Below are 27,316 nucleotides of genomic sequence, written 5' to 3' on the forward strand. Positions count from 1 at the left end.
CGGCGGCTGCAGCCTGGATAACCTTGGGGCTCAAGCGGCCGACTCCCGCACAGCAGCGTCGCGTCGCGAGCGTCCAGACCTTTCTGCAGCCGCACTGCAGCTCGAGCGGGACCGCGCCGGAGGTGAGCGGGGCAGAGGCTGGGCCATCCGTTCCCACCAGGGTTCCGTGCACCCGGCTAGTGCGGACTCCCGGCCGTCTGCGCACTCAGGGCACTTACACTGGGGCCGGCGCAGGGTCCTGGGCATCTTGCACCCGGTTGAAGTCGGGAGAGAGAGCCAGCTCGCGCCTAGGGTCTGCTCGTCAGAGCCCCCAGACCCCCCAGCTCTTGTTTGTTCCACAGCCGGCCCTCCCCTGCCCCAGTGCTCACCCCCATTCTGGTCCCATCCTCGCCTCCCTCTTCTCGATCTGCTTCCATCCTCGCCTTCCTTCCAGTATTCCCTCCTCGGATTCCTTCCTTTCCTCCCTCACCCCCTGCTCATCTGCTCGCCTCCTTCCCTGGCCCCTTAATACTGTACCATTCCCCCTCCCTGGGCCCTCAGCCCGGCCCTGCCCCCCTCATTCAGATGCTTTCCTTGTAATCTCTCGAAACCCGTTCCCCAGCTCCCCCCCCCCCCGTGCCGTCTCCATTCAGCTTCGCGTGCTCTTCCCGCGTCCTTGTCCCCCCTCGTGCCTGCCCCTTCCCCCATTCATGCCCTGGTCCCGCCCCTCCCCCTCCATTCTGGTCACGTCCGCTCCTCCGCATCCCTCTCCTCCGCTCTCTGATTCGCTCAGCCCGGGTCCTCGCCCCTCCCCTCTGTTCTGGTCACGTCCGCCTGCACCCCCCCCCCCCCTTGCCACCCTGCTTTCTCGCCTGGTTCCTGGAGCCCCGGGCCCGTATCCCCAGCTCACGGCCCTAATCGCAGTGGTCTGCGGATGGGCTGGGCCGGCTCCCGTGCCGCCGGGGGATGCAGCGGCGGCCCGCGGCCCATTTGGAAGGTTATGTAACCCTCGGCCTTCCCGCTGCATGGGGAGGAAAGGGTGGTTGCCCCTGTGGCGCATTCTTGTTTGGGGCCTCCCAGATTCGCCGCGCTGGCTCCGAGGGGGGTCCCGGCGCTCCCTCCTCCGCGGAGCTCCCTCCTGCCGCGGCGGGGCTGCATGTAGCGGACCGGGACCCGCCCCGCCCCTCCGCTGGACCGGTGCAGCCTCGCTTCTGCCTCACCTCGCTGAACACATACTCCCCGGTTTCAGAACACAGAGATCTCGGGCTGGGTGGGAGCAGGTTATGGTCAGAATAGAAATATGTCAAGAGCTTGACGCCACGTACCGCGTTCACTTAATAAAATCTCTGTGTGCTAAGCTGTTTTTCTATGACCAGAAAGGTCATAGCCCACAAAGCTCATAATGTGATTAGGGAACCAACAGTGGTAACTGCTGCGAGGAAGGGATCGCTTCCTGTTGGGTGAGGGGTGGAGAAAGGCCACACGAGGTGGCATCACAAACTGGGTTTGAAGCAGAAAAGTACCTTCCAGTAGTAAGGTTATTTAAAAGTCCAGTCATGGAAAGGCATCCCTTGGTTTTTATCTGTATTCTTCAAACCTAGGACATTGATCCTCTCCTGTCCACGTGAGCCTGATGGGTAAAGTCCAGGCATGATGGACAGAGGCATTGGGAAGTTAATGGGCTTTTAGAATCGGGTTCGACTCATTAACATCCGGAATGAGAGAGAGAATTCAGCCCCAGGACCTCAGTTTCCCATGTATAAACTGGGAGTAACATTTTCCTCCTAATGGTTGAAAGGATTGGTCACTATATACCCAGTTACATGAATATATGGTGAATACTCCACTGTGTCTGATCTCTAGTGAGATGTCCAGGAGAAATGCCTTCCAATGTATTCTTCGTTCGCTGAGCACAATTACTTAAACCGTAATTGAGCATGAGGGATCATCTTCTCCATGCCATACCCAAACACGTATTCCTAGTTAATCTTTGGAGCCATGATTAAAATGCAGACATCTCCTGGAAACCAATCCCTTAAGGCATCTTGGTACAGTGTTTACAAAGTAACTAATAATGTTACCTTGCAGCTCTCTACTTGCTGCAGTGGCTCTTTGATCTCCTGAGAATAGGGACCTGCAGAGGAAGGAAGGCAAGGAGGCAGAATTTCAGCAATTGACGTTTGGCTAGGAGAGTAGAAACAAATTTATAAACTGAAATCTTCACTGTTATCCCCACCTATGCCAGGTGGAGTTCTAGGGTTTGCTTTACCAGCTGGTGAGTGGAGGTTAGGATCCCAGGCAGGGACTGCAGCCTCCTGTTGGCAGTACTGAGGGTGTGGTCACTCCTGGGGTACAGAGGCTAGCCTAGGTCAGGACTTCTGCTCTGCAGCATTATTAGCAAATAATTCACTCTCCTGTTGGCCTGAGGATGCTGTTGGGAAATGCAGTGGGGCTGTTCTGAGGGGAAGGTATGTAACCCAGCACCAGGTCTGTGGTGGAGGGGGGTCCTCTGTGGGGAAGATGACTCAACCTTTCAACTTACCTGCTTTTGAGAGAATTCTCTTCATTGGGTGAGTGGGAAACTGCACTGTGGTCTTCACAGGTTTAAAAAGTCCCTTCTCCCTATTCAGTGAGTCAAACAGTGAAGCATGTGTTTCCCCCAAGTTAAAAATGGTTTCGACTAAATGAAAAATAGTTGTCCAGGTCCCCCGGCTCTCTGTACTGCCCTAAGACCTTAGGGTGCAGCATGGCAGAACCCCGGGCCCAAGTAACGTGGCCTGTGTCCCTGCATTCCTGAGACTACTCTGGGGCCATGGCTCCCTTTGTGGGAGGAGGGCTGTAATGGTCATGAATAATGATGACTGAAAGAATGTCCTTGAACTCACTTCTGAGTGAAGTTACACTTCTAAGTACTGCATTAGAATTTTAGTGTTGAATTCATAGTTTAGCAAAAAGCATTATTGGGTCTCTAAGACCCAATAATTTGCCAGTGACTTGGCAAATTTGGTAGCTGGGACTCCAAACAGCTAGCACCTTGTAGGGAGTTGCTTCTGTGCCTTGAATGTTGTGACATTAATGGGGGTGGGGGTGGGGGGGGTCACAGGAAAAGTCATTTTATTTCTTAAAGCCGTTTCTTAATGTTGAGGCAATGGAAGAAATGAGGAAATGACTATGAGCTAGAAAGTATAAAAAACGCAACCCGTGCATTATCAACTCACCCTAAACTGGTTCTAATTTATTTTGCTTCAGCTTGTGTGAAGACATGTCAGGATGTGTTATTTTAGCCAAGAGCTAAGACCGCTCTAGGTAGGGGAAAATGACTCATTTGACATTTAATTTCTGAATCATTCCAAACGTCCACAGTCAAATCTCAGTTGGTTGTTACATCACAAGAATGAGTTGCCAGTGTGAGCAGAGTTTTCTTGCAACCTTGTCGAGGGTCTTGTGAGATGTCTAAGTGATTTGGTAAAAGGTCTTACAGGAGGGGTGCCTGGCTGGCTTAGTAGAGCATGCAACTCTTGATCTTGGGGTCGTGAGTTTGAGCCCCATGTTGGGCATAGAGATTACTTAAAAATATGTATATAAATATATATGTGTGTGTGTGTGTGTGTGTCTATGTATATACATACATATATATATATATATATATATATATATATATATATATATATATATATATATTTTGGTCTTACAGGACCCTGAGTCATCATTTTAAACCTCAATTCTGGTACAGATAGGAACAGAGCTAAGGGAAGACTCTTCTTAATACTAGCATACTTTCTGGGAACTTGGATTTTTCACCAAAAGCCAGTCTTAGGCTAGATAAATGAATAGTCTGATTATTTGGGGCTTTGTTAGAGAAGCTGTTTTGGGGACAGTGAGCCGGGGTGCGTAGTGGATGGTGCCATGCAACCTCTGTTGGGCCTTTTTGCCTCCCGGGTCTGACTGCTCAGTTCAGAAGGTTGGCAGGGCCACCAAGCAGCGTGGCCCCGCCCCTGCAGTGGTTTGTGCTGGTCTGCACGTAGGAGGGCAAGCCAGGCTGCAGTACCTCCAGTGGCCTCTGAGACTTACCTCCCCCACTTCTGTCCATAGGAGAAGCTTTTGGGGAGCTCTAAGCCTCTCTCTCCTGATGCCAGCAAGCCTTGTTTTGGATGTTAGGCAGGGGCTCTGGGGTGGAGATGCCAAGACCAGCTATGATAGCACCCAGCTTAGCTGATGCAGTCCAAAAAGTTCTGTGAAAAGGCCCCCGTTCCTTCCAAGCCTTTGAAATCAACCTACAGCTAGTATTTATTTAATTTTAGACCGTTGGTGTCTTCCTGGTTTCCAGTGATGAGTGCAAGAGAATTGCCCAGTAAGTGAGTCAGTCATGGTATAGGAGACAAAATCATGGACACTTTTGGAAGAGCCCTGGGAGCTTTGATCTAGTTAGAGGTAGGGAAGTAGAGACTTTGGATATCTGGTATCCCTCTTTTGTTACTGCATTAGAAAGCAGGTTAATAAACCTATCACATGGATGGACATTTTAAAGCTCTCACAATATTGAATGTTGGGCAGAGGTATAAGAGGGCAGGAGCTCACATTACTGGTTGGTTGTAAATGGAGAGCAGTTCAACGATATTTAGTAAAAGAGAAAATAAACATACCCCGTGACTCATAAATTCCATTTGTGGAAATACAGAGAGAGGAGTTCACATTTGCACAAGGAACCATGTACTAGGATAGAGTTGTCTTTATACTGATTAATGGTGGAAAAATTGATTCAGTGGGAGGAGGAGGATGGCCAACCAGTAAGAGAATACATAATACATAAGTAAATGATCTAGTCATGTAGTGGACTAGGACAGCAGTTCATATGAATTCACCAGATCTTATGTACCCACCAGATAGGTCTTAAATGTGCTGAAAAATGCAAGTTGTTTGTTTGTAACAGTATACTACTTAGAACATTGTAGAAAACAATATCATGGGGGTTGGTATAGATATAGTGACACTTAAATGAATTAGAAGGATAGAAAATTCCTGACAGTAGTTGGGTGTCAGAGTTCGTGACAGGCTGTGGAAGGGTTGGAGGGGTGTGGGGGTGGAGGGAAAATGAACTCTACAAAATGCATTTTTTTTTTTTTAAGCCTAAAATTCTGGCTGTTAGTAGTCAGTTCTGGGTGGTAGAAATACAGCTGTTAATTATTTTTTTTCCTTAGTTCAAAATAAAATAGAAGCAAATCTGTGAAGGTCACTGTAGGAAGACCAGTCATACAAACTAGGTCAGTGCTCTTAGAGAGCTGGTCCTGCCATTCCTCCTCCCATCTCCCCTTTCCCCCTTCTCCTCCCTCCAACTGTGATGCAGGGCAGCTCTTCCTTTAAATGCTGAGCTAATGCCTCACTCTGGAGGCTGTCACCCGTCCTGGTTGTCCCTGACTTGGGCCCTAAACTACAGGGTTCCAGGTCCCTTGCTGCTTCCAGAGTATGAATATCATGCCCTAAAACACTGCCTCATTATTTTAAGCCTAGTAAGGAGACATCATAACACAGGACAACAAAAGCTTCCTCCGGACTTCCTCCTTCAGGCTGAAACCAGTTCTCTGCTCTGAGCATCTGTGGTCAAACGAGGACGTGGGATGTTTCTCTGACTTGGGACTTAGCTGCCCTGGAGTTGAGTGGTCCTTTGGGGGGGGTGGGCCCATTTTGTGTCTGCCTTAGTGCCCTCTTTACACTCAAGTTTGAAATAGAACCTTAGGCTCCTGCTTGTAAAGTATAAGTCCCTTAGTTGTAGCCCTGAATAAATAAAAGCAAGGGAATTTTACTTGAACCTGCAAGGGAGCTCATTTTTGTTTTATGTAAGTAACCAGGTAAACTAGACTTGGCTTTCTATTACTGGGCTTGCTGAGGGTAGATTGGACTTGAGATTCACATCTCTTAGCTAGAAATGTCTTTTCCTCCATATCCTACTCCATATGTAAATACATGATATCATTACTGTAAGTGAATATAAGGACAAACAGCCATTCAGTCTAGACCTTACTAGGTTCTGTAGGTGGCCCGGCACCTATTTTGATGTCGGTGTTGTCATAGTCAGATTAGGGCCAGTCTTGGGATTTCTATTGCTCTGGCATCTAGGAAGAGAGCTCCTAGAGAGCAGGCTGGCCTGGACACCTTGTCTGAAGATTGGGGAATTGAAAGGCCTTTGTCATGCTGACCTGGAGGTGCAGATAGCAAATTGATGTCAGAGCAGGGAACACAATCGGGGGCACCAGGTGCCATCATAATTGGGTTACTCTGTGTGGTGAGGTTTGGCATCAGGACACACTTGGTGCAGAGTGCCCTGGCTGGTTAAAAATTGGGTTATGCACATACAGGCCCATGGGCCAGGCTGGTTTACTAGGGCAGAATGATTTGGGCCTTTGTGAAAGAATTGGCGAAGCGTGAAGCCTTCCCGGCACAACTCGCCAACAGTACTGGCTCTAAGAAGAGGCATGTCGTATTTTTTGGATGCTCCTTCCTGCTCTGGTTTCTGGATAGCGGCCAAAGAATCGTTTCTGGCACGAATGAAGCTAGAGAACCAGGAGCTGCTGGAGACGAGAAGGAGAGGTGGGAGGAGGGGTGCATGCATGGAGCTGAGCTGTGAGCGTAGCTACTCCGGCCCCTCAGCCTGCACTGAGGCTCTGACGCTGTCTCCTTTCTCACAGAGGAGAAATGGCTGTGAGGAAGATCCTACTGCAGGGGCTCGTGCTCACGAGTAAGGTTCCCGCACCCGAGCACAGCATTTGCCACCATCAGTGGGTACGCCGGGCTTCCACTGCTGGCTGGAGGTTGGCTGCGCATGTGTCTGCCTCCCAAGGAGGAGGATGCAGTAGTGAGTCAGACGGGCACTGGCCTGGCTGCATGTCCTGGCGGGCACTGTCCAGCCTGAGGGGCGGGGAGCTCTTCCCAGAGGCCCGCCCCGAGAAACCAGGCTGGGGCTGCCATCCTGGGGCTAGGGGACAGTCGAAGGGTGTTTAGGAAGAACTCCGGTTAGGTGGTTGGCAGGGTGGGCAGCTTGCGCTCAAGAGAGGCTCGTGGAGGACCTTGGCAGCAGAGCCCTGACCCTCCGGCAAAGGAGGCTCTGGGGCAGAGCCTGAGGCAGGAGACCTGCCGGTGACCTGGGGATGAGACCTGAGTTCTCTGGTTTGGTAGGGGTCTTTAAGGACATGTTGAGATACCGCACAGGAGTCTGGACAAGCAGGCTTTTTTTTTTTTTTTATTGCTGGCACGTAAATGCGCTCAAATGCCAAACAGATTTTCATTTGTTATTTTTTGTGTGTTTAATAGCCTGGGTGAGCAAAAGATCAGAGCTTGCAAAAGCTCAGATTTAACTTGACATGGTGACATAGGATTATTGTTTGAGCCCAATATAATTGTATCTGCTCCTGGCCTTGGAGACAGCCCTTCTGTACCAGAACATCCCTGTCACAAAGATTTTGCCGTAAAGATTGAGGACAGACTAAACAGGAAAAAAAGTTTGCTGGAATTGGGTGCGTGACTAATAGGTTTTTTTGCATAGAATTGTCCTGCGGACTTTATTAACTTAGGGCCTAAGCTGCGTTATCTCACCTCTGCCCCGTTTAAGCAGAGTATTCCTGAAATGCATAGAGCAGTGGTTGATTAATAAAACCAGAAGCTTGTAACCCTTTTAATTTCCAACACTTTTACCAGGAAACTTATAAATGTTATCATTTTCAGGAGAGGTACAGTTGCCATTTTTCTTAATATGGAAATATTTCATTACGGGTAAATTAGTAAAAGGAAGACAAAAATTTGCTGTAATCCTATCACCAGCTGATGTGCTGTTAATATTTTGGTAGATATTTTTCCAGTTAACGTTTATTTATTTTTGAGACAGAGAGAGACAGAGCATGAACGGGGGAGGGTCAGAGAGAGAGGGAGACACAGAATCCGAAACAGGCTCCAGGCTCTGAGCCATCAGCACAGAGCCCGACATGGGGCTTGAACTCACGAACTGCGAGATCATGACCTGAGCCAAAGTCGGACGCTTAACCGACTGAGCTACCCGGGCGCCCCAAATGTATGTTTATTTTAAAGTTTGTTTATTTTGAGAGAGAGAGAGTGCACCCCAGTGCGAGTGGGGGAGGGGCAGAGGGAGAGGAAGAGAAAAATCCCAAGCAGCACCCGTGCTGGCAGTGCAGAGCGCAGTGTGGGGCTCAGTCTCACGAACCATGAGATCAAGTCCTGAGCCAAAACGAACCAGGTTCTTATATAGAATAGTGAAATGTTAGTAAACCCCCAGGCTTAAAGAAAATTTAGAGGGAGGGTAATCTGGTCTCCACTAGGAGATAAAGCATCGTAGAGGAGCCAGTAAGAACTTACTTTTACCTGCAAAGTTTCTGTTACCAGTTTCTTGGTATTTTCTCTGTAACATAGCTGAACCTCTGGGAGCAGCTACCACCTGGCTACCTGGTTACTAAGGTAATTTTTTCCATTGCCCCAAAGAACTTTAGTTACACTCAGCTTCTGCCTTGATCCTTGTACAGCTCTGCAGAGCAAACTTTACTCAGCTCCGAGCGATCTTTGCAAGTGGGGCCAAGGAGCCACCCTGAGCCAAAAAAAGAGCATTATGTCATCGGAAGCCCAAGCCCAGAGAACACAAGGTATGACCCAATAACCAGTGGCCCCAGCCAGGTCCTTGCAAGGAAACCCTGATGTCTCGGGTCTAGAGAAGAGGCAGCTGATGCTGATGATTTTTTGATTTTTTTGGTGGGGGGGGGGGGGGGAGGAGGGTTGGTTTTTGTTTTTGACAGCTGATGGTTTTTAAGAAGATTGGGGTTAGTTACTCCAACCCATTCATTCAGGCCTTATTTGGTTCATGATACAGTCCTCAAACTGGATGGTGACTCCACTTGGAGGCCACAGCAAGGCCTTTGTGTTCCAACTGGGTTCGTGTGCCCCCTGGTGCCATCTCTTCAGTAGTGTTCCCTTCACAGCCAGACTTAGCTAAGCCCCACCTGCTGTGTGCTCTGCAGGCAGCAACCCTGACTCCCCATGAGTGCAGGTAAAGGAACCCTGCCTGCCCAAGCAGTACCTTCAGTAATTCCTCAGTGCTTCAGATTCAGGGAAGGAGGGGAAGGGGGGTAGAACTTTGACTTCGGCAAAGAGGTGTTAAGATACACTGAAAGGTCATTCAACAGACACCGGAATACCTCCTAGTATTAGATGTTAACAGATATAAAACCAAATAGGTCATGGAGGAGAAGGTTGATGTTTTCATTTTGCTGCCTGGTATGTTGTATTAGAGAGTTAGGAAATGCACACTGAAGGGAACAGTGCATTTGTCATGTGGAATAGTTAGCCAATATCTTACTTCCCCAGTTTTAAAGTTTTGGCTTCTGTAGTTGAGGACTGGTGGTAGCCATTTGTTTTTTCTTTCTTTCTTTCTTTCTTTCTTTCTTTCTTTCTTTCTTTCTTTCTTTCTTTCTTTCTTTCTTTCTTTCTTCAAAGGTTGATTTATTTTTGAGAGAGAGACACACACAGAGTGTGAATGGGGGAGGGGCAGAGAGAGAGGGAGACACAGAATCCGAAGCAGCCTCCAGGCTCCGAGCTGTCAGCACAGAGCCCGACTCGGGGCTGGAACTCACAAACTGTGAGATCATGACCTAAGCCAAAGTCAGATGCTTAACCCGCTGAGCCACCCAGGCGCCCCTCCCTCCCCCTTTTTTTTAAAATGTGGCAATCATCCATTTTCAGTAGCTGACAGGTTTGCTCATACCTGGTCACAAAGCTTCTTTGGCTTTTATCACAATTCTCGAAGGTAGCAGAGGTAGGTTTAGATGCATGGTCTACTCGAACTACCCAGAGAGGCCACCAAGTCAAGGATGGAGGAGGAGAAAGATTGTAAGAGTGATATGATATATCAGGGTGCCTTAGATTTATAGGAAGAGGAGGGACAGGGCTGAAGAGGGGCTTGTTCCAGAGCCTGGCCTGAAGCCTCTAGGCTCAAGGGTTTTAGAAGGAGTAGCCCTTGGTCTGAGAACTTGAGAGGGACAGCCTTCTGATGAGGAGTGTCCAGCTCTGGCTCGCATCCTTACCTGATGGTTCTTAAGACACTGCCTGGAAACTTCTCAAGTCTTTGTAATCAGCTAACTAACCGGCTGAGTGAGTTTGGTTGTAAGTCAGTAATGAAGAAAGCAAAGGTCGGGACGGTTGTCAGGATTGTGACCTGGCCTGGTTAATTACCTGAAACACAGATGGTCTTTGTTACTGAGGGTGGTGTACTTGTCAGAAAGTTGAACTGGGATGGTGCATCAGAAAATCAGTTGGGAAAAGGATTTGGCAAGCAATCTTAATTTCCTCATGTTGTGACTGTCCTGTTAAAGTTGCTGTACTAATTTTAGAATGAGACCAGTGCCCTTTGGGGTTATCCTTGAATTTATGCAAATTACTTTGTGTGTCCTAAAGTGCTGCTGACCAAAAGTAGATGTAGTTTTTAGGTAGACTCCTGGGACAAAAGATTCTGCATTCAGCGTTTTGGATCAACTTTGCTTCCTGTCTAGGGACTGGTTTCTACTATCTGTCTATGAACTCTCCTGCTAGAGTGAGTCGAAAAATGAACTTGATGTGTGCCCCGTGTTAGTGAAAATCTAGTATCCCAGAGCTCAACGGACTGCCTGGTTGGTGACTGTCTTTACAACCAGGAAACTCTGCGTTTGGGTGGGGACTGTTAAAAGCCAATGTGGATGCCCTGCCCTGTAGCAGACATTTATAGCTTTGAGATAGCTTTTCATACAAAGATCTAGATTCGCCAAGGTACTAAACTAGGATTCCATTCTTTACCTCACTGGAAGATCAGTTACAATTTTCTTTTGGGGAAGCTCTTTCCATGTCTGTGACATGTTGTTTGTAGGATGGACAAGAAAGCTGTCAAGGTAGATATGAGCTGTTGTAAGGGGGGGTCTGCTTACAGCAGGTACTTGGGAAGTACACACATTGGGTACGAGGTTTTAAACTGTTCTTTGAGGTCCTTCCCACTTGCTCACGGCCGTGTGAACCCTATGCCTGACTTGAGGAGCACCCACATGGCCAGAGCGTGGCAGGGCTCCCTGTGGCTTGTGTGCAAAGTGTGCTTATTGAGTTAATGTGTAAGCAGGAAACAGCCTCTTGTGCCAAGTGGTATATTAACTACCTGGGCTTCTCAGACTGATACTCTCTCTTCAGTTCTCCTGGACCCAGGACCTCAGCAGCCATGTCAAAGCCCCATAGTGATGTCGGGACTGCCTTCATTCAGACCCAGCAGCTGCATGCAGCCATGGCTGACACGTTCTTGGAGCACATGTGCCGCCTGGACATTGACTCGCCACCCATCACGGCCCGTAACACGGGCATCATCTGTACCATCGGTGAGTGGGTGTGCCCCTCAAAATGAGGGCCTCCTATGACAGTGATCTTTTCTGTCCTGAAAAGACAAAATAAATGTAGCAAACCTGGTTGCTGAGCGAGAGGCTACACAGATTCTTGTGGGAACTCAGGTCATAGGAAGTTGCAGTAAGGAATTAGTATGCTCTGTTTTTGCTACTAAAGGCGAAATTTAGACGATGTCTTCCTTAGCACCTCTTTTAGGAGCATCTCAGAAATCTTAGGAAGATCTTTTTTTTTTTTAAGATTTTAAAAAATGTTTTAGTTTTGAGAGAGAGGGAGAGAGCAGTGGAGGGGCAGAGAGAGAGAGAAGAAGACCAAGGATCCAAAGCGGGCTCTGCACTGACAGCAGAGAGCCCGATGTGGGGCTCAAACTCATGAACCATGAAATCATGATCTGAGCCGAAGTCGGATGCTTAACCGATTGAGCCACCCAGGTGCCCCTCTTGGGAAGACCTTTTTGACATGGCTCTGTGCAACCACAGTTCTGTGGTTGGACATCTGGCTAGCCTTCAGGGAGAGCAGAGAGGGCTGGCCAAGTCTTACTTAGGCTTTCCTAGTTAGATAGGAGCCTGTAGAATTTGAAGGAAATAGGAAAAGTGACCCCTTAAATCAAGAAAGTGGGCAAACACAATAACAGCTATGTATATGCTTTTGAAAGAATTTTGAGCTTTTTGCAGGAAGGAAATTTAGGGAAAAAGAATATCCAGCGTTCTTCAAACTCAAGTGTTATTCCTACTTTGAATAACACTTAGGCTTTAAAATTTTTTTCACTAGGTCCGGCTTCCCGATCTGTGGAGATATTGAAAGAGATGATTAAATCTGGAATGAATGTGGCTCGTCTGAACTTCTCTCATGGAACTCATGAGGTGAGCCTCAGCTGGACAGTTTGGCCACTGGGAGAGCATGTAGGAAATTGGGTGGGAGTGCGGTATTCATTTAACCACAGTGGATCAGGCAAGAAAGAATTTGGGGTTTACAGCCAATGGGGAGATCATCTTCACTAGCCTATCCCTACTCTTCCTTTCCCCATCTCCTGCTATCTCAACTGGCCAAGTCTCCTTCCACAAAGAAGATTCGTTTTGTTATTGGCCGTGGTTATCCCTCACACCCGTGTTCACAAGAGTATGGAAGGTTTGGGGTGCCTGACTGGCTCAGTCAGAGGAACATGCGACTCTTGATCTTGGGGTTGTGGGTTTGGGCCCCAAGTTGGGTATAAAGATTGCTGGGAAAAATAAACTTAAAAAAAAAAGTGTGGAAGGGTTCTGCTGGAAAACCTTGTAAGCCATTAGGTATCATGGCCACAGTGCTTGACACCTCCTTACCCTTGGGTTTCTGTAACAGTTCATATTGAGGTGATGAGCCAAAAGGTCACCCTGCAGATTGAATTCTGGCCTGGGTTAGACCAAGATAACTGAGCAGGTACAGGAGAAGTCCTTATTGCAAGTTAAGGACTGAGTCTCATGCACTAACACTTCTTGGCATATAATACCCCCTTTCATCAACATTGTGTTCCTGGCCTGTGTCTTCCCAGGGGCTCTGGTACATTAAAATAAAGTCTGCACACTTCTCCAGCAGCGTGGTAGGAATGTATTTGTGCTGAGGCTGTTTATGAGCTGACTTGACCTGTGGACAGAGGCTTTACCTAGCTACTGGGAAGTGCTCCATTCCTGCCTGCTTCTGTTCCCAAACTCATTTTGAGGGAGGAGTTGAGGTTCCCTGACATACAGTTCCTTTTAAAAACCATCAGCCTTACCCATAAGCCATGAGATTTCGTACTGGCATTGGTACGAAAGTAATGGATGGGCCAAACTGCCCTCACTCTTCTGTTTAGAAAAAGGAAAATGCTACCCTGTAAGGGCAAGTGGTAAGGGGTTGCCCTCTGGCATTTGGAAGCTGGTGTTAAGTTTAGACTAAAAATAAAGCCTCAGGAAGTACAGTCCAAGAGGCGAATTTCTCCTTTCTGGAAACGTGAGACTCTCCATCGTGAGTTCCGTAGCCCGTGTTCCATAAACAGCCTATGGCCTGGCAGGCGGCCGGCTTCCAAATGTCATGGAGGCCTGACCAAGTTCAGAGGAGCTGTGCTCAGCCGGCACTTTAGGCAGGTTAAGACAGGTCTGTGGTGACATTCTGTAATTTTCCGATGTTGGGGTCCTTGGCGGAAGTCCCTAGGAATTCCTGCAAGTGTTAGCTTAGCCCAAAGACAGAGCTAAAGATACCAGTGGGGATTGGTTCACTATTGATCCCTGCTCCTGGACCGTGCCAGGGTCTCCTCTGTGTAGCAGAAGAAGCAGAAATAGATTTTAAGAAGTTGACCTTTAACTAGGCTTGTGGCCTCTTCCATCCAGTAAAATAACACCACTGCAGCTCTGAAATGGCAAGGCTGCGTGCTGTCTACTGCACCTGCTGGACAGGGGCTGGCTCAGGGATTTTGGTCTTTTTAAACTACAAGACGCATTTGGAGATAACCTCTGCTTTGACTCTTATTCCTAAGTTAGAATTGGGACTTAAAAAAAACCCAGCAACAACAAAACACCCCCCAAGTCTCTCTAGTGGGTTTATTCTGCGGTTTTTGACCAGGATAAGGTTGTCTCTGGGATCAGGGTTTTGGCTCATCTGAAATTGTTCTAATATTATATATATTTATATAATTTAATATTACATAATGTAACGTAAACAGTTTTAGTTTTGACTGCATGTCAGAGCTCTTACTTCACATGCAAGTTTGACTAGATGCTATAGCATGCTTTCCCAGCTCTTGACAGTTTTTAAGTACTCTTTTAAAACAGAACACTGAAATTGTTTTCTCTCCCTCTAACAGAGGGCCATCTGCTATCTGCATCTTACCTTTTTGCCAGTCTCCCTAACCCCACTTGTAGCAGTTCACCTGGGCAAGATGTGTTCTTACTGAACATGTGGTCCCAGTGATACTGACTTTTAAACAACCTAAATTTAGAATCTTCCACAAGGACAGTATTAACTGGTGGACTTCTTTACCACTTGTTAACATCCAGCAAAACCACAGCCCTAGCGGAAGACTTCAGTACACCTTCCAGCAGTGTACCAAAAGATAACTGTAGATATATAAGACCTAATAATATAAGACCTAATAATCTTATTGGTATGGATATAAATAGATGACTTTCTGTCCACTCAAGACCAAAACACATATTTATTTAAAATGCTTAGGATTTTAAAATTTATTAGGCCACCAAAACCCACCCCTCAAGTTCCATAAAATGGAAATTATATAGGCCATATCCTCTGGCATATTTTTTTGTGGAAACTTTAAGTCTTAACACAGACTTAAATGTACTTACCAGAAAACAAAAGTCCTAATGAAAGTAAATGAAATAGTTAAAATACTAGTAACCAAATAATCTAAAAAGGGTGAAGGGAAAGCACTGATGTAAAAGCATAACTTCATGAAATAAAAACTAAATTTGACAAACCAAAACACCCCTGTAGCACAGAAACTTCTGGAAAACCTGGTCAGGGATCAGGATGCACAAATAAAAAAGAGTAGGAGAAGGGAATATTTCCTATGTATTGAAGAGAGTTTGAAAGTCATAAAAAGACTTCTACTTTAATTTCTATACATTGAGATGAACTTGACTCTTTTCCAAGAAAAGGTAATATCCAAGATGTAGAAAATATAAATAGATGAACAGCCTGAAGAAATTGAAAATGTGGCCATTAGCTCTAGCTCTGGTTCAGAACACCAGGCCTAAATGACTTTGATGACTTCCTTCTGACTGCCTTGAAGGAGCAGTTAGATCCTCTCTCACACTGTCCCAGAGCCTAGAGAAGTACAGAAGTCTTCCCAGTATGTTCTTTGAAATCAGCACACCCTGACAGTAAGATGAGCCAAGGACAGTACCCGAACCAGACAGGTTAGCACACGAGGCTTGTTCCCTTAGAGGCAGAAAGCACAAATAAAACTTCACAGGCAAATCCAGTTGTCTACTAAAAGAATGCCCTGCCTCATGACCAAACACAAAGTGCATATTGGATGAAATAGAATGGTCAATAGAAGATGATGGTAATGCTAGGTAACAATTATTAAGTGATTACTGTTGTTCATCTGTGTTCTGAATACTTCATGGATTCTTTTACGCCTCACATCAGCTCCGAGGAAAAGGGATTTGACCATATGAAACACCCATTTCTTTGAAAAGTTATCTCTATATTCTATTCTCTACTGTTTTTATTGTGAGTCAGCAATAGAAAGAAATTTTTATAACTTAGAATAAGGGCCTCTGCCCCCAGAAAACAGCCGTTGGTCCTCATTAGATAGTATAATTAGAAGCTGAAGATTTTCAGACACAAGCTTCTGGCAGCACTGTCCTTGTTCCGGCTCCCCTGCAGCCTCCTTGTGGGTGCTACTCTCCTGGACCGGGCGGCTGAAGGACAAGGACTGCAAAGTGCTGAATTGGGTGCTTCTGTTATCAGCAGTGTCCTGTTGATTATACTAAGCACTTTTGACATCTTGGCTTTGAGTCTGCTTTTAGTCAGATGGTAGCAACAATTGGAAAAAAGAAAGGGCTTAAGAAAAAGATGGAAGCCAGGGCATTTAGTTCAGAGAGAGGCATATTCCCACCTTTCCCTAGACTGCTCCGGAAAGTGATTGTAAAAACCAGGCCTGCCGGACCTTAGCAATGAGTTGTGTAGCTTGGCCATTGTAAGCTTAAGTAAATAACTCTGGAGTTTGAATTGTACTTGGAATCAGTAGAGGAAAAAGCTCAGAACTGCCAAATCTATCAGAATCTGACACTGATTGCCGGACCAGCACTGTGCACACATAAATGCAAGGTCTTTTATTCCCGTTGCCTGTTTTATTTGCCGAGGGAGAGTAATTCCTAGGTCCTAGAGAAAATAAGACACGCTTCTTTTTATGTTGAGATGTGTTTACACCATACCTGTAGTGGGTTTTGGTGGCAGTGTTCTAAACTAAGATTTGCCCATGAGCGAGTTAGTGCTGTGGAAGAAGTGGGCAGAAACCAAGGGGATTGAGATAAGGTTGAGGGTGCTCAGTGAATGGATGACACTGAGGCTAGCCAAAGAAGGCAGGGGTCTGGAACATCCAAGGCTTTTCCTTGAGGGATCAACTTCAGTTCTGGGGCTAGCTCCTCATGTGGGAGGACACCCATCGTTCTCCTTCCTTACCCCCAGTACCATGCTGAGACCATCAAGAATGTGCGTGCGGCCACGGAAAGCTTTGCTTCTGACCCCATTCGTTACCGGCCAGTTGCTGTGGCCCTGGACACCAAAGGACCTGAGATCCGAACTGGGCTCATCAAGGGCGTAAGTATCACCGGGAGTGGGGACAGGGAAGGTACAGGGGGCGGTGGGCTCTGGAGGGCCGTGTCTGTGCCCTGCTCGGAGGCCATGTTCCTTAGTTTAGATCTAGAAAGGAGAGTTCTATTCATCACTGTAAATGATGTTGATTTGATGTACTTTGCTAAGAAATGATACCAGAGAGGAAGCTTTTTTGCTCTAAAAACCTAGTTCTAAGCCTCTCTTCATCCCTTTTCCCCTGTCATTAAATAGTGTGACTAAAACGTTGTAGGTTTTTCCTGGATGACTTCTTTGAGATAAGTTTGAGAAGAAGATCATTTATTCCCAAAGCCAGACGCTTTATTGTACTTCTGGCTGAGATTTGAGCGTTTTTCCCAGGAGGGAAGAACTTTACTTTTCCTGCCATGAGGGCTGGACTCATGGCAGTAAACTGTTTTGTCTGTAGAGTGGCACCGCAGAGGTGGAGCTGAAGAAAGGAGCCACTCTCAAGATCACCTTGGACAATGCCTACATGGAAAAATGTGATGAGAACGTCCTGTGGCTGGACTACAAGAACATTTGCAAGGTGGTGGAAGTGGGCAGCAAGGTCTACGTGGACGATGGGCTTATCTCTCTGTTGGTGAAGGAGAAAGGTACTGGAGTCAGCATCTCATTGTCTAAAACCATCTCCCATTCTTTAAATTTCCTTTAACACAAGGAACACGGGAAGTTTGTTTGGCTGACAGCAAGATTAAGTCTATTCTCAGGAATTCCTCTTTTTTTTTTCGTAAGTTACTTATTTTGTGAGAGAGAGCAAGTGGGGGAGGGGCAGACAGACAGACAGACAGACAGAATCCCAAGCAGGCTCCACGCTGTCAGAGCCCGATGCAGGGCTTGAACTCACAAACCATGAGATCATCACCACCTGAACCAAAGTTGGACGCTTAATCGGCTGAGCCACCCAGGTTCCTCTATAATTCCTTATGTTGTTTTTTAAAACAGACTTCAACTTAATCGTGCTTTTAGGACATACGAGATTTTTTTTTTAATCCATCCTCACTGTTAGAAAGCCTTTCTGCTTTCTATCTTCCATCAGTATGATATGTGCAGGACTCTAGTATACTTGGGAATGATAGCTGATATTTAAGTGTCCAGCACTGGTCCTAAGCATTTTACACGATAATTTGTGTAAATTTTAAAACAGTCTTATACTCATAAGACTCAGATACTATTATCGCTATATAACAGGTGAGGAAACTGAGGCACAGAGAGGTTAATTGACTTGCCCAAGATTATACAATTAGTGAGGTGGACATATGGCTCCAGTGCCCACAATGTACTGCTTTCAGTTCCCTATACTGGGGAGAGCCTGCTTCCTGTTGAGGATGTTGTGCCCTCATTGCTCTGCCCCTCCCCCCCCCACTCTGTTTTACACAGGTGCTGACTTCCTGGTGACAGAGGTGGAGAATGGTGGCTCCCTGGGGAGCAAGAAGGGTGTGAACCTTCCTGGGGCTGCTGTGGACTTGCCTGCTGTGTCAGAAAAGGACATCCAGGATCTGAAATTTGGGGTAGAGCAGGATGTAGATATGGTGTTTGCATCTTTCATCCGCAAGGCATCTGATGTCCATGAAGTTAGAAAGGTCCTGGGAGAAAAAGGGAAGAACATCAAGATAATCAGCAAAATCGAGAATCATGAGGGAGTTCGGAGGTAAGTGCCCCCCCCTTCTGTCTCCTGCCTCCTTCAGCCCCAACCCCTCCCCTGCGCCCCCCCCCCCCCCCCCCCCCCGCACTTTCCAAAAAGGCTATATCCTGTGAATATCCAGTTCCCAAACCTGGTGACCAGCCTATCAGAATGCAGACTCCCTAGCTTAGGCCAGACCCATGGAGTCCCTCTTAAGCGGGGAGAATGAAAGGCGTTGGTTATTTTTATTCATGCATGTAAGTATACAGTCTCTACACCGGCTTGGGGCTCAAACCCACAACCCTGAGACCAAGAGTCGCACGGCTCTTCGGACTGAGTCCGAATGTGCCCCAAGGCATTGGTATTTAAAAAAAAATACATATATATCTTCCCGGGTGATGGGCATGCTGGTGCTTCCCAGTGGTGATTGATATTGTTCCACAGACCCAGGGACCAGCGTTGGGAGTGGATAGGGTCACTGCTCACAGGTCAAGGGCCATTATGCTGTCCTCCTAATAAGGAGCACTACCTATGTTTGCCGGAATAAGGGGACATTGCCCCTCCACCCCCCCACCTACACCACCATTTTTTCACAACAGAAGGAAGATAGCAGGCCCTTAGGAAGGGGCCCTTTTTAGCCCCTCACTTGGGAGGCATGTGGAAGCTCGTGGTGTCCTTATCTTTGCTTAGAAAGCAGCTGGCCTGATGTTTGGGCTCTGGAATGTTACCAGCTTCCTGGAGGAAAGCATGTGCCTCTCCAGGTGTATTAGATGGTCCCAGCTCCGTTTCACCACCTCCCCAGTATTCCCCAGGTTGAGCCGAGTGGGTATGACCAGCTCCGTGACCTCTGTTCCTCTCCAGCTCCCTGCTAGGAACATAAGCCGGCACAGCTAAAACCCTAGACCTACTTGTGTGGATTAGGCATGTACTTGGGGAGGGTGGGTGGAGCGGCCCCGCCCACTGTTTGACCTTGCCATCCTTAACTTTGCATAGACATCCTTGGTACTGGGATCCTGCCATCCTGATGAGCCACGGGTGCTCGCTGACCCTGGCCACAGACCAGGCAGAGCCACAGCTATTCTTGCCTTCAGCACGTTGGGAGGGGGCCACCTCAAGGAGCAGCCCTTTTGGCCAAGGACCTTTATGTCGTGAGCAGTCAGTTGGCCTCGGGTTCTCTTTCTGCCTTGGAAGTGCTAGCTAGAGTGGAGACGGTAGAGAGATGCCTTAAGAGGGGGTCTTGAGGTGCAGATGGAGAGGAAATGAGCCTACAGGGCTTTGGAGGAAACCTTGCTCTCCTCCCTGCCCCTTCAGTGAAGTTCTCATGCTAGTGCTGAAGAAGCCAGGGCAAGTGTTAGCCTAGTTTGGGGGGCGGCTAAGGTAGCTGGAACACCCCGTCGCCTCTTTATATGCGTGATGAGGTCATAGAACCCAGGAGAACTTCCTGTGTGCAGTAATTAATGCAGTTGTGGCCTTGTTCCATGTAACCTCTCTCTCTGTCAGGTTTGATGAAATCCTGGAAGCCAGCGATGGGATCATGGTGGCTCGTGGTGATCTAGGCATTGAGATTCCTGCAGAGAAGGTCTTCCTTGCTCAGAAGATGATGATTGGGAGGTGCAACCGAGCTGGGAAGCCTGTCATCTGTGCGACGCAGGCATGTGCCTCTCCCTGCTCTCATACGCTTACAGGGAGGCCACCTGGGCTCTCCCCAGGGCCTGCCCCATGTCTCTCAAACACACACACACCCTTCCTTCCCCTCATGTGCAGACACGTATCCAGGGGGTTAGCTGGTAGACCTTCATCTCTGAAGACTGCCGAGGCTGCATCTCACTCATGCCCTGTCCCCCTCCCAGATGCTGGAGAGCATGATCAAGAAGCCCCGTCCCACCAGGGCTGAGGGCAGTGATGTGGCCAATGCGGTCTTGGATGGAGCCGACTGTATCATGCTTTCTGGAGAGACCGCCAAAGGGGACTACCCCCTGGAGGCTGTTCGCATGCAGCACCTGGTGAGTTTTCGAGTCTCCCCACCTCCGCGGGCTCAGGCCGGGCCCAGGGTGGAGGCAAGCTCTGGTACAGAGTGACACCTTTGAGGCGTCTGGGCCCTCGGTCTTTGATGATCCTCTATAAGTCACAATAAGAGTGAGGAGGTGTGTGCTGGGGAGAGGGGTACGTTGGGTTTTTTCCTCCTCTGCCTTCCCTGCCCACACTCCCTCCTCTTTCCTCTGCTCTGGAGGCGTCCTCCATTAAAGCGCACTTCACTTCTGGCTTCAAGGCTGTGAGTCCGTCCCTTGGTTCAAGTACTAAGATTACTTGTAGTTTTCCTCTGGACAGCCCGAAGGACCCCTGAGTATCTCTGTCCCATTCTGGAAAAAGCCATAGGCTCCTGTTCTCAGCCGATCTGTTTGGGGTCCATTTGATTCCCCACCTGTTCCACATCAGGTGCCACCCCCTCCCCACCCCCGGGGCCCCGGGTGTGCTTGGGGGTGGTGACCGAGCTCTCCTTGCATGGCGCCTGCAGCCGGGCCTGCTTTGCTGAGCTGCTGCACATGCCTCAGGCTAAAATGTGGGTTTTAGTGACTGGCAGCAGGTCCACAAATAGAGGCAGGAGGAGGGCTGGGCCTATTGGGCCTGCATCGAGCATCCGGAGGAGTCCTGGACGCGGCTCTTCTTTGAGCTAGCTCTTCAAGGCTCTTTGGCTCGGCCATGACCCGCTGCTGGGCTGCTTCTCCGTTCCTCTGCCTTGTCTGGTCCAGCTCTAGACTTGCTCAAGAGTCCGCCCAGGCTTCAGTTACCAGGGCTCCTCAGGCCAGGGAGAACCGAGTGTTGTAGGTTCACTTTGTCAACAACAGCCCCATGTCAGTGCTCATGATGTGTGTGGAGCTCAGCAAACTTGCCTCTAATTCTGAAGTGGGTTTTTTTTTTTTGACCTTCCTGTCAGTAAAGGATCCTCATGCCCTTTGTGTGACACACCCTCCCCTGCACCAAATTTAAGCAACACCCCCTCCAAAAAACCTTCCTTTCCTCCTTTCCTGTGTGTCTAGTTATTAGGTAGTACGGATTGATGGAGTCTTCATATCCTCTGTGTGATAGATGTCAGCCCAGCTGATAGATGAGGATTACATGATGATAAAGCCTCAGTTTGTATCCAGATCTGCTGTCTCCAGAGCCAGTATTCTCCTGCATTGCAGTGCTTTATCTAGCAGGAGATAAAGCCATGTCTCCATTAGGGGCCTGTATTGGGGGCAGAGGCTAAGAATCAGGCTCTGGCCTCTGAATTCCAGTTCTGCTTTTCCATACCCCCAGTCTTCCCTGTGAACAGACAGACACCGTAGAGGGAACCGCAGGGCTTGGATGGCACTGCTCAGAAGATGAGTTATGGGGTCTGGGCTAAGTGGTGCAGGCTTCTCCTTTCCATGTCCTCAGTTAACACTGGCTAATAGCTTCTTGCAGCTGCTCACTGCTTTCTCTTGTGTCTGAGGCAATGAATGACCCATGACTAAGGGCTAGGCAGTACCAGGTATGGTTCTGTTTCCTGTTCATGTCTCCTCGTCTTTGGGCTGCATGCACCCAATTCTCAGAGAAATAAAACCTGTAACCTAGTAAATCCTGCCACATGCCTGCTTATACATACTGTCCAATTAACGAGATGTTATTACTGATTCTCCCCTCCCGCATCATTCTCTAAGATGCTGCTGGTTGCATTATAATCTTCTGAAGCTTAAATTTTCTAATTTTTGATGTTATCTGAGCAGGTGGTCTGTGAATAACTGAATGGCTTTCTCATGACTGTGGTAATCCTTACATGTTAATAATCAAATGTCATCTTAAACTTACCTGTGTGCTTCCACAGGCCATCTGTCTCTTCACATGGCTGTTCAGTGTGACCCTCACAAATCTGCCATTTCTCCACCTTCGTGCTTGGAACACGGTTAAGCTGTGTGGCTTTGGCTCTGTCTGACCCCAGCTTTCCCACGGTGTTCAGCGTGCAGGGCATTTGGAAAGGCTCGTAGCAGCAGCCCTGTGCCTGAAGCCAAGCAAATGCTCCGTGTGTGCATGGAAGCCCATGGAGGAGCCTTGTGGTAACCAGACAGCCATGTGAGGAGGGAGGGCCTGTTTCTTCCCGTAAGCTGTGTCATGAGGCAGCATGGTCAAGTCCTGCCAGGGAGTGGCGTGGGCCCAGCCTGGGCATGTTTCTGTGCCGAGGTGCTAGAGCCTGCCGCCATGTTGTCTCTCTCTACCCCCACCCCCACTGAACAAATCCTTCCAGAATGGAAGAACCGATTTTTCCTCTCTTGGAGGGGAAGCAGCAGCAATTGGTGCTAGAAATTCTCCACCCATCCCTGAGCAGTTGGGCTTTCATCATGCTGCCTCTTTGCGTCTGCCTGAAGGACAGATTTAGCCAATTAACCTAAGGTTACCTTCCTCTGATTAATTCCCCATTCTGTCTTTCCATGTGTTGTCTCTCGTTTTTTTCCCTCCTCCTTCCCTCTTCCTTGCCTCTCCTCCCCCCCTAAACCTTACAGATAGCTCGTGAGGCTGAGGCAGCCATGTTCCACCGCAAGCTGTTTGAAGAACTTGTGCGAGGCTCAAGCCACTCCACAGACCTCATGGAAGCCATGGCCATGGGCAGCGTGGAGGCTTCTTATAAGTGTTTAGCAGCAGCTTTGATAGTTCTGACGGAGTCTGGCAGGTAGGGCCCCAAGGGCAGGTAACTCTGTAGGATAACCAGCCTCTCGCTCCAGCCGATCTGGAAGACCGCTAGGGCCCAGCCCTCTTCTCGTCTGCAGGAAGCCAGCCAGGGAGGTCAGGGCAGGGCAGGATCAAAGGGTCCTTTGGCTCAGTAGGCACAGTGGATGTCACAGGCACCTGGCGAAGGACTAGTTCCTGTGAGTCTTGATGTCGCTCGGCTCAGCTTCTCTAGTAGTTGGGCTCCTCTTGGCCTCGCATCCAGGGACACGTTCCTCACCAGCTGTCTGTGCGACTCTTCCTCACCCTCTCCCGTTGTGACACAGCTCTGACAAAGCTCTGTCCCCCTCTCGTCCCTCTGGACGGATGTTGCTCCCCTAGATTGCCCGTGAGGCAGAGGCTGCCATCTACCACTTGCAATTATTTGAGGAACTCCGCCGCCTGGCGCCCATTACCAGCGACCCCACCGAAGCCGCCGCCGTGGGCGCCGTGGAGGCCTCGTTCAAGTGCTGCAGTGGGGCCATAATCGTCCTCACCAAGTCTGGCAGGTAGGAGGTGGTGGCGGTGCCCTGGGGATGCCCTGCTCGGGGACACCTCTCTTGGGTGTCCTGAGAGCAGCGCATTGAACAGGGCTCAGATGGCACTGAGCCAAGGTAAGACCCCTCTGCCTGCCACCAGGGCCCAGAGGATTCCAGGCAGCCCTCCTAAGTGACGTTGGATCATTTGGATCCAAAGCAAGTTTACCTCCTCCAGAGAAACCAGAGACTTAATCATAGAACTACAGATAGATCGACTACAAGTGGTTCTTTCATATCTAAAAGCTAATCTTTTAAAAAAGTAGATGGCCATTTTGTTCATTCCAATTACTGTGTACTCTTTAAAAGGTCAGTTTGGAAAATTAGTGCTGTTCGCTGATATGCTGTTTGGTTGGTGCACCTGTCCCTGTCGGTCTTTGAGCCCCAAAGGCAAGTGGGTTCAGCACCAGGAAAGGTCACCGTGATGTCTTGCTGGCTCTCTGGTGCCGTGCAGCCATGCAGAGGCCTGTGTTTGGCCTTGGCCTTGGGATCTTTTCCTAGTCCGGGAGATTGAATTAGCCTGTGTCACTGCCCCAGTCTGGGAGTGTGCTCCCCATCCCTGACCTTAGGGCCACGAGGGTTTTTTGGAGGGAGGGGGGGGGTAGAGGGGAGCAGATCAGGCGGTCCCCGTGCACTGAGGAGTGGCAGGTGGGGCTTTCTGTAGAAGCAGGACATGAGATCTGGGCAGACTCCCTTGGCAGAGGGCTTGGGATAAACAGCTCCAACCATTAGGGTTGACCTTTGTGAAAAGGTCCATCCTTTGCTATTTGGCTATTTTTAGCTCCAGTCTTCTGGGATTTCACCCTTACTAGTCCCGACTTCAGCACTTGCTCCTCTGAAAGCCTTGTATGGGGGCCAGGTCTTTAGCAGGGCATTCTCTGCTGTGACATGGCTTAAGTTTCCTGGACACCTGTTGAGTGTCCTTACAGTTTGCCCTCTGAGGCCCAGTGCCTCCTGCAAGCAGGCCCACCTCAACTCCTGAGAGACATCTGCAGCCCAAGTGTGCAGTGTCCGTGTTCCAGGAAGCACCTGGCCCCGGGGCTCAGGGGGCCCCCCAGCCCTCCATAGCCTTCACAGGCAGACCCACTGGCACTAACCTTCCCATCTCCTGGTCTTGCCTCCTGGGTAACACCCAGATTTCTAAGCCTTGCTGACATACTCCGGGTTGGCTCTAGAGCCCAGTTGCTGGGACTGTTTCAGGGACTTGGGGGCCATGTGGGCTGGGGAAAGGGCACAGCAGTAGGGAAGGCTTATGTTGCAGAGTCCCAGGGGGGATGGTGGGCTCTGCTCCTGTTCTTTGCAGATGTCAAGAGTCAGGTGCTATTCACATGCTGCTTGGCTTATAGCTGTTGTTGGCAGCGAGAGGAATGGGTGCTGGTGAGGTTGGGCAGGGCTGTATCTGTGCCAGAATGGAGAAGTTCAGAGGAGGGTTCTGCCAGCTATGGGGCATGTCGGGTGATAGGGTGAGACTGACCATGCTGGGCTGGTACGACCCTGGGGCCCGAGGAAGGCAAGTGGGTAGCAAAGCTAGAGATGTCGTAGTAGAAGCGTAGTACGTGCTGTGGAAGATACAGGATGAGGGTCTGCCCCGGCTTTGGGAGCAGATGCTAAAATGGTAAGGTCACAGGCTGGCAATAGTGAGTTGGATTAGAGGGTGAGCTGTTGCTGAAGGCTCTCCAGGGCTTCCTGGGAGGCTCCCGGAACACTGTTTAATGGTCTCTCTTGCCCGTCCATCATCCTGTCTCAGGTCTGCTCACCAGGTGGCCAGATACCGCCCCCGCGCCCCCATCATTGCTGTGACTCGGAATCACCAGACTGCCCGCCAGGCCCACCTGTACCGCGGCATCTTCCCTGTGGTGTGTAAGGACCCAGTGCAGGAGGCCTGGGCTGAGGATGTGGACCTTCGGGTGAACTTGGCCATGAATGTTGGTGCGTGGCTGGGAGCAAGGGCTAGAGCTTGGAGGGGTGGGGAGGATGCTTGAGCGCTGGTCTCCCTGGGATCCTATAGAAAGGGGAACATGCTGACCTTAGGGTGTGCAAGAACCCTAGCTGTCTTCTTGGGAATGTTCTCTGAACCCTCCATCCCATTCCCTCAAGTTCTGGGCTGAGCCCAGGAGGGAAGAGGAGCCTTTTGAGTTTTGGGGCTCAGTTGCCCACTGCCTCTCACTGTCTTCCAGCGTGGGGCCCAAAGCAAAGGATCCTGGATAGTCAGGGTTGTCTGCTCTTTGGCATCTGCTTATTACTGAGGGCTAAAAAAAAATTAGAGCTCATACACTGCTGGGTGTCATACACACAGATTATGTACTCATGACCTTTGTCCCTGATAAAAGTAAGATGTCAGTGGATGAGCGGAAGCAACTAGCTCTGACTTTGGGGAAGGCTCTCCACCCTCTGGAGTATAAAATGAGTGATGTCCAAAGGTCCCTGCCAACTCTGATTGATAAGGAAATATCTGGGCCTCCCTCATGCATCCCCTTTGCCTGGGCTGTGATGCTTGCGCCACCTTGTGGTGTAAGGAAGTAATGATGAGCCAGCCCTGCTTGCTCCCCCTCTGGCTGCGGGGTAGTCAGCCAGGTGCACATCTGCCTGGCTTGGCTTTTACTGACCAACCTTTCTTCTCTTCCTTTAGGCAAGGCCCGAGGCTTCTTCAAGAAGGGAGATGTGGTCATTGTGCTGACCGGGTGGCGCCCTGGCTCCGGCTTCACCAATACCATGCGTGTAGTGCCTGTGCCATGACAGGCCCCAAGAGCCCCTTCTCCAGCCCCGTCCCATCCCCTTCCCCCAACCCATCCATTAGGCCAGCAATGCTTGTAGTGCTCACTTGGGGGTTGTAATGTGGCACTGGTGGGCTGGGATGCTAGGGAAGAAGATTAACGCCTCTGAAACATGACTCTTTTTTTAAGACCCTGTTCGGGTGAGGTAACCCAGAGCCGGGTTGCACATCATGTGACCCCACCCAAGCCAGGGATGAAGGGAGTTTGCAGGACTGGAAGCCCCAGAGCTTAACAGAGGGCAACCGCTCCTGCAGCTCCTTTTTGTGTATTCCATTCAGTTCCTATAGAAAATGGATACCCAGACAACTCCCACCCCTGGCCTGGCATCGAGAGACCGCCAGCAAGAGTTGTGGCATAGGGCAGTGGTTCCAGTTTAAGGAGACTGGCCCGGGCCCTTCCTTGCTCCCCCATCCCCCTCAGGCTCCCCTTGTCGTGCATTGTGCACTTGTGTTCCTACACTCCACTCAGCTGTTGCAGGCAAACGCCCCCCACCCGCCATTTTCCCCACTACTACAGCCACCTCCCAGCCTATTGCTATAGAGCCTACCTGTGTCAATAAACAACAGCTGAAGTACCGGTTTCCTCTCTTTTCTGATGGGGGTGGGGTGGGTGGGGTATGTGTGTGAGGGTGAAAATGGTAAGGGCCTTGCGCCCTGATGGTTGCTCCTGTGTGATGACCCAGGTCACCTGCCATCTTCTCTGCGGGATGCAGAGGTGCTGGGAAGGCAGTAGCTGTCGAGGATACAGGTTACCCCTTATCCTCAGGCACCCTGAGGAAGTGGTGGTAGCTGGGTTTCTAAAAACTGCAGCTGGGGACATTTTACTGGCTTATTTGGACCAAAGAGTAGACCAAAGGCAGCAACAAGGGCCCCTCCCTCCTGCTCTGGTGGGTAAACTGAGTGATGTGGCCATCGCCCTGCACCTCCCCTTATGTCTTGTGCAGCAGA

The 27,316-nt window shown here is 49.3% G+C and overlaps 1 protein-coding gene across 3 annotated transcripts; it reads left to right on the forward strand.

Moving 5' to 3' along the window:
* The first annotated feature begins 5 nt into the window (after positions 1-5).
* PKM (pyruvate kinase M1/2) lies at positions 6-26,943 on the forward strand. 3 transcript variants are annotated; one of them, XM_042988467.1, is made up of 12 exons: positions 2,403-2,549; positions 8,505-8,621; positions 11,182-11,363; positions 12,157-12,248; positions 16,552-16,683; positions 17,123-17,309; positions 18,094-18,364; positions 19,838-19,988; positions 20,188-20,340; positions 23,402-23,568; positions 25,343-25,524; positions 26,225-26,943. In XM_042988467.1, the coding sequence occupies exons 1-12, from the start codon at positions 2,500-2,502 to the stop codon at positions 26,329-26,331; spliced, it is 1,791 nt and encodes a 596-aa protein (XP_042844401.1). In that variant the 5' UTR covers positions 2,403-2,499; the 3' UTR covers positions 26,332-26,943. The 3 variants fall into 3 exon arrangements, with proteins under 3 accessions (XP_042844400.1, XP_042844401.1, XP_007084627.1); XM_042988466.1 differs by lacking the exons at positions 2,403-2,549; positions 8,505-8,621 and adding an exon at positions 6-122; XM_007084565.2 differs by lacking the exons at positions 2,403-2,549; positions 23,402-23,568 and adding an exon at positions 22,858-23,024.
* The last annotated feature ends 373 nt before the right edge of the window (positions 26,944-27,316 follow it).

The sequence above is a fragment of the Panthera tigris genome, chromosome B3 (genome assembly GCF_018350195.1).
Source record: "Panthera tigris isolate Pti1 chromosome B3, P.tigris_Pti1_mat1.1, whole genome shotgun sequence".
NCBI classification, from domain to species: domain Eukaryota; kingdom Metazoa; phylum Chordata; class Mammalia; order Carnivora; family Felidae; genus Panthera; species Panthera tigris.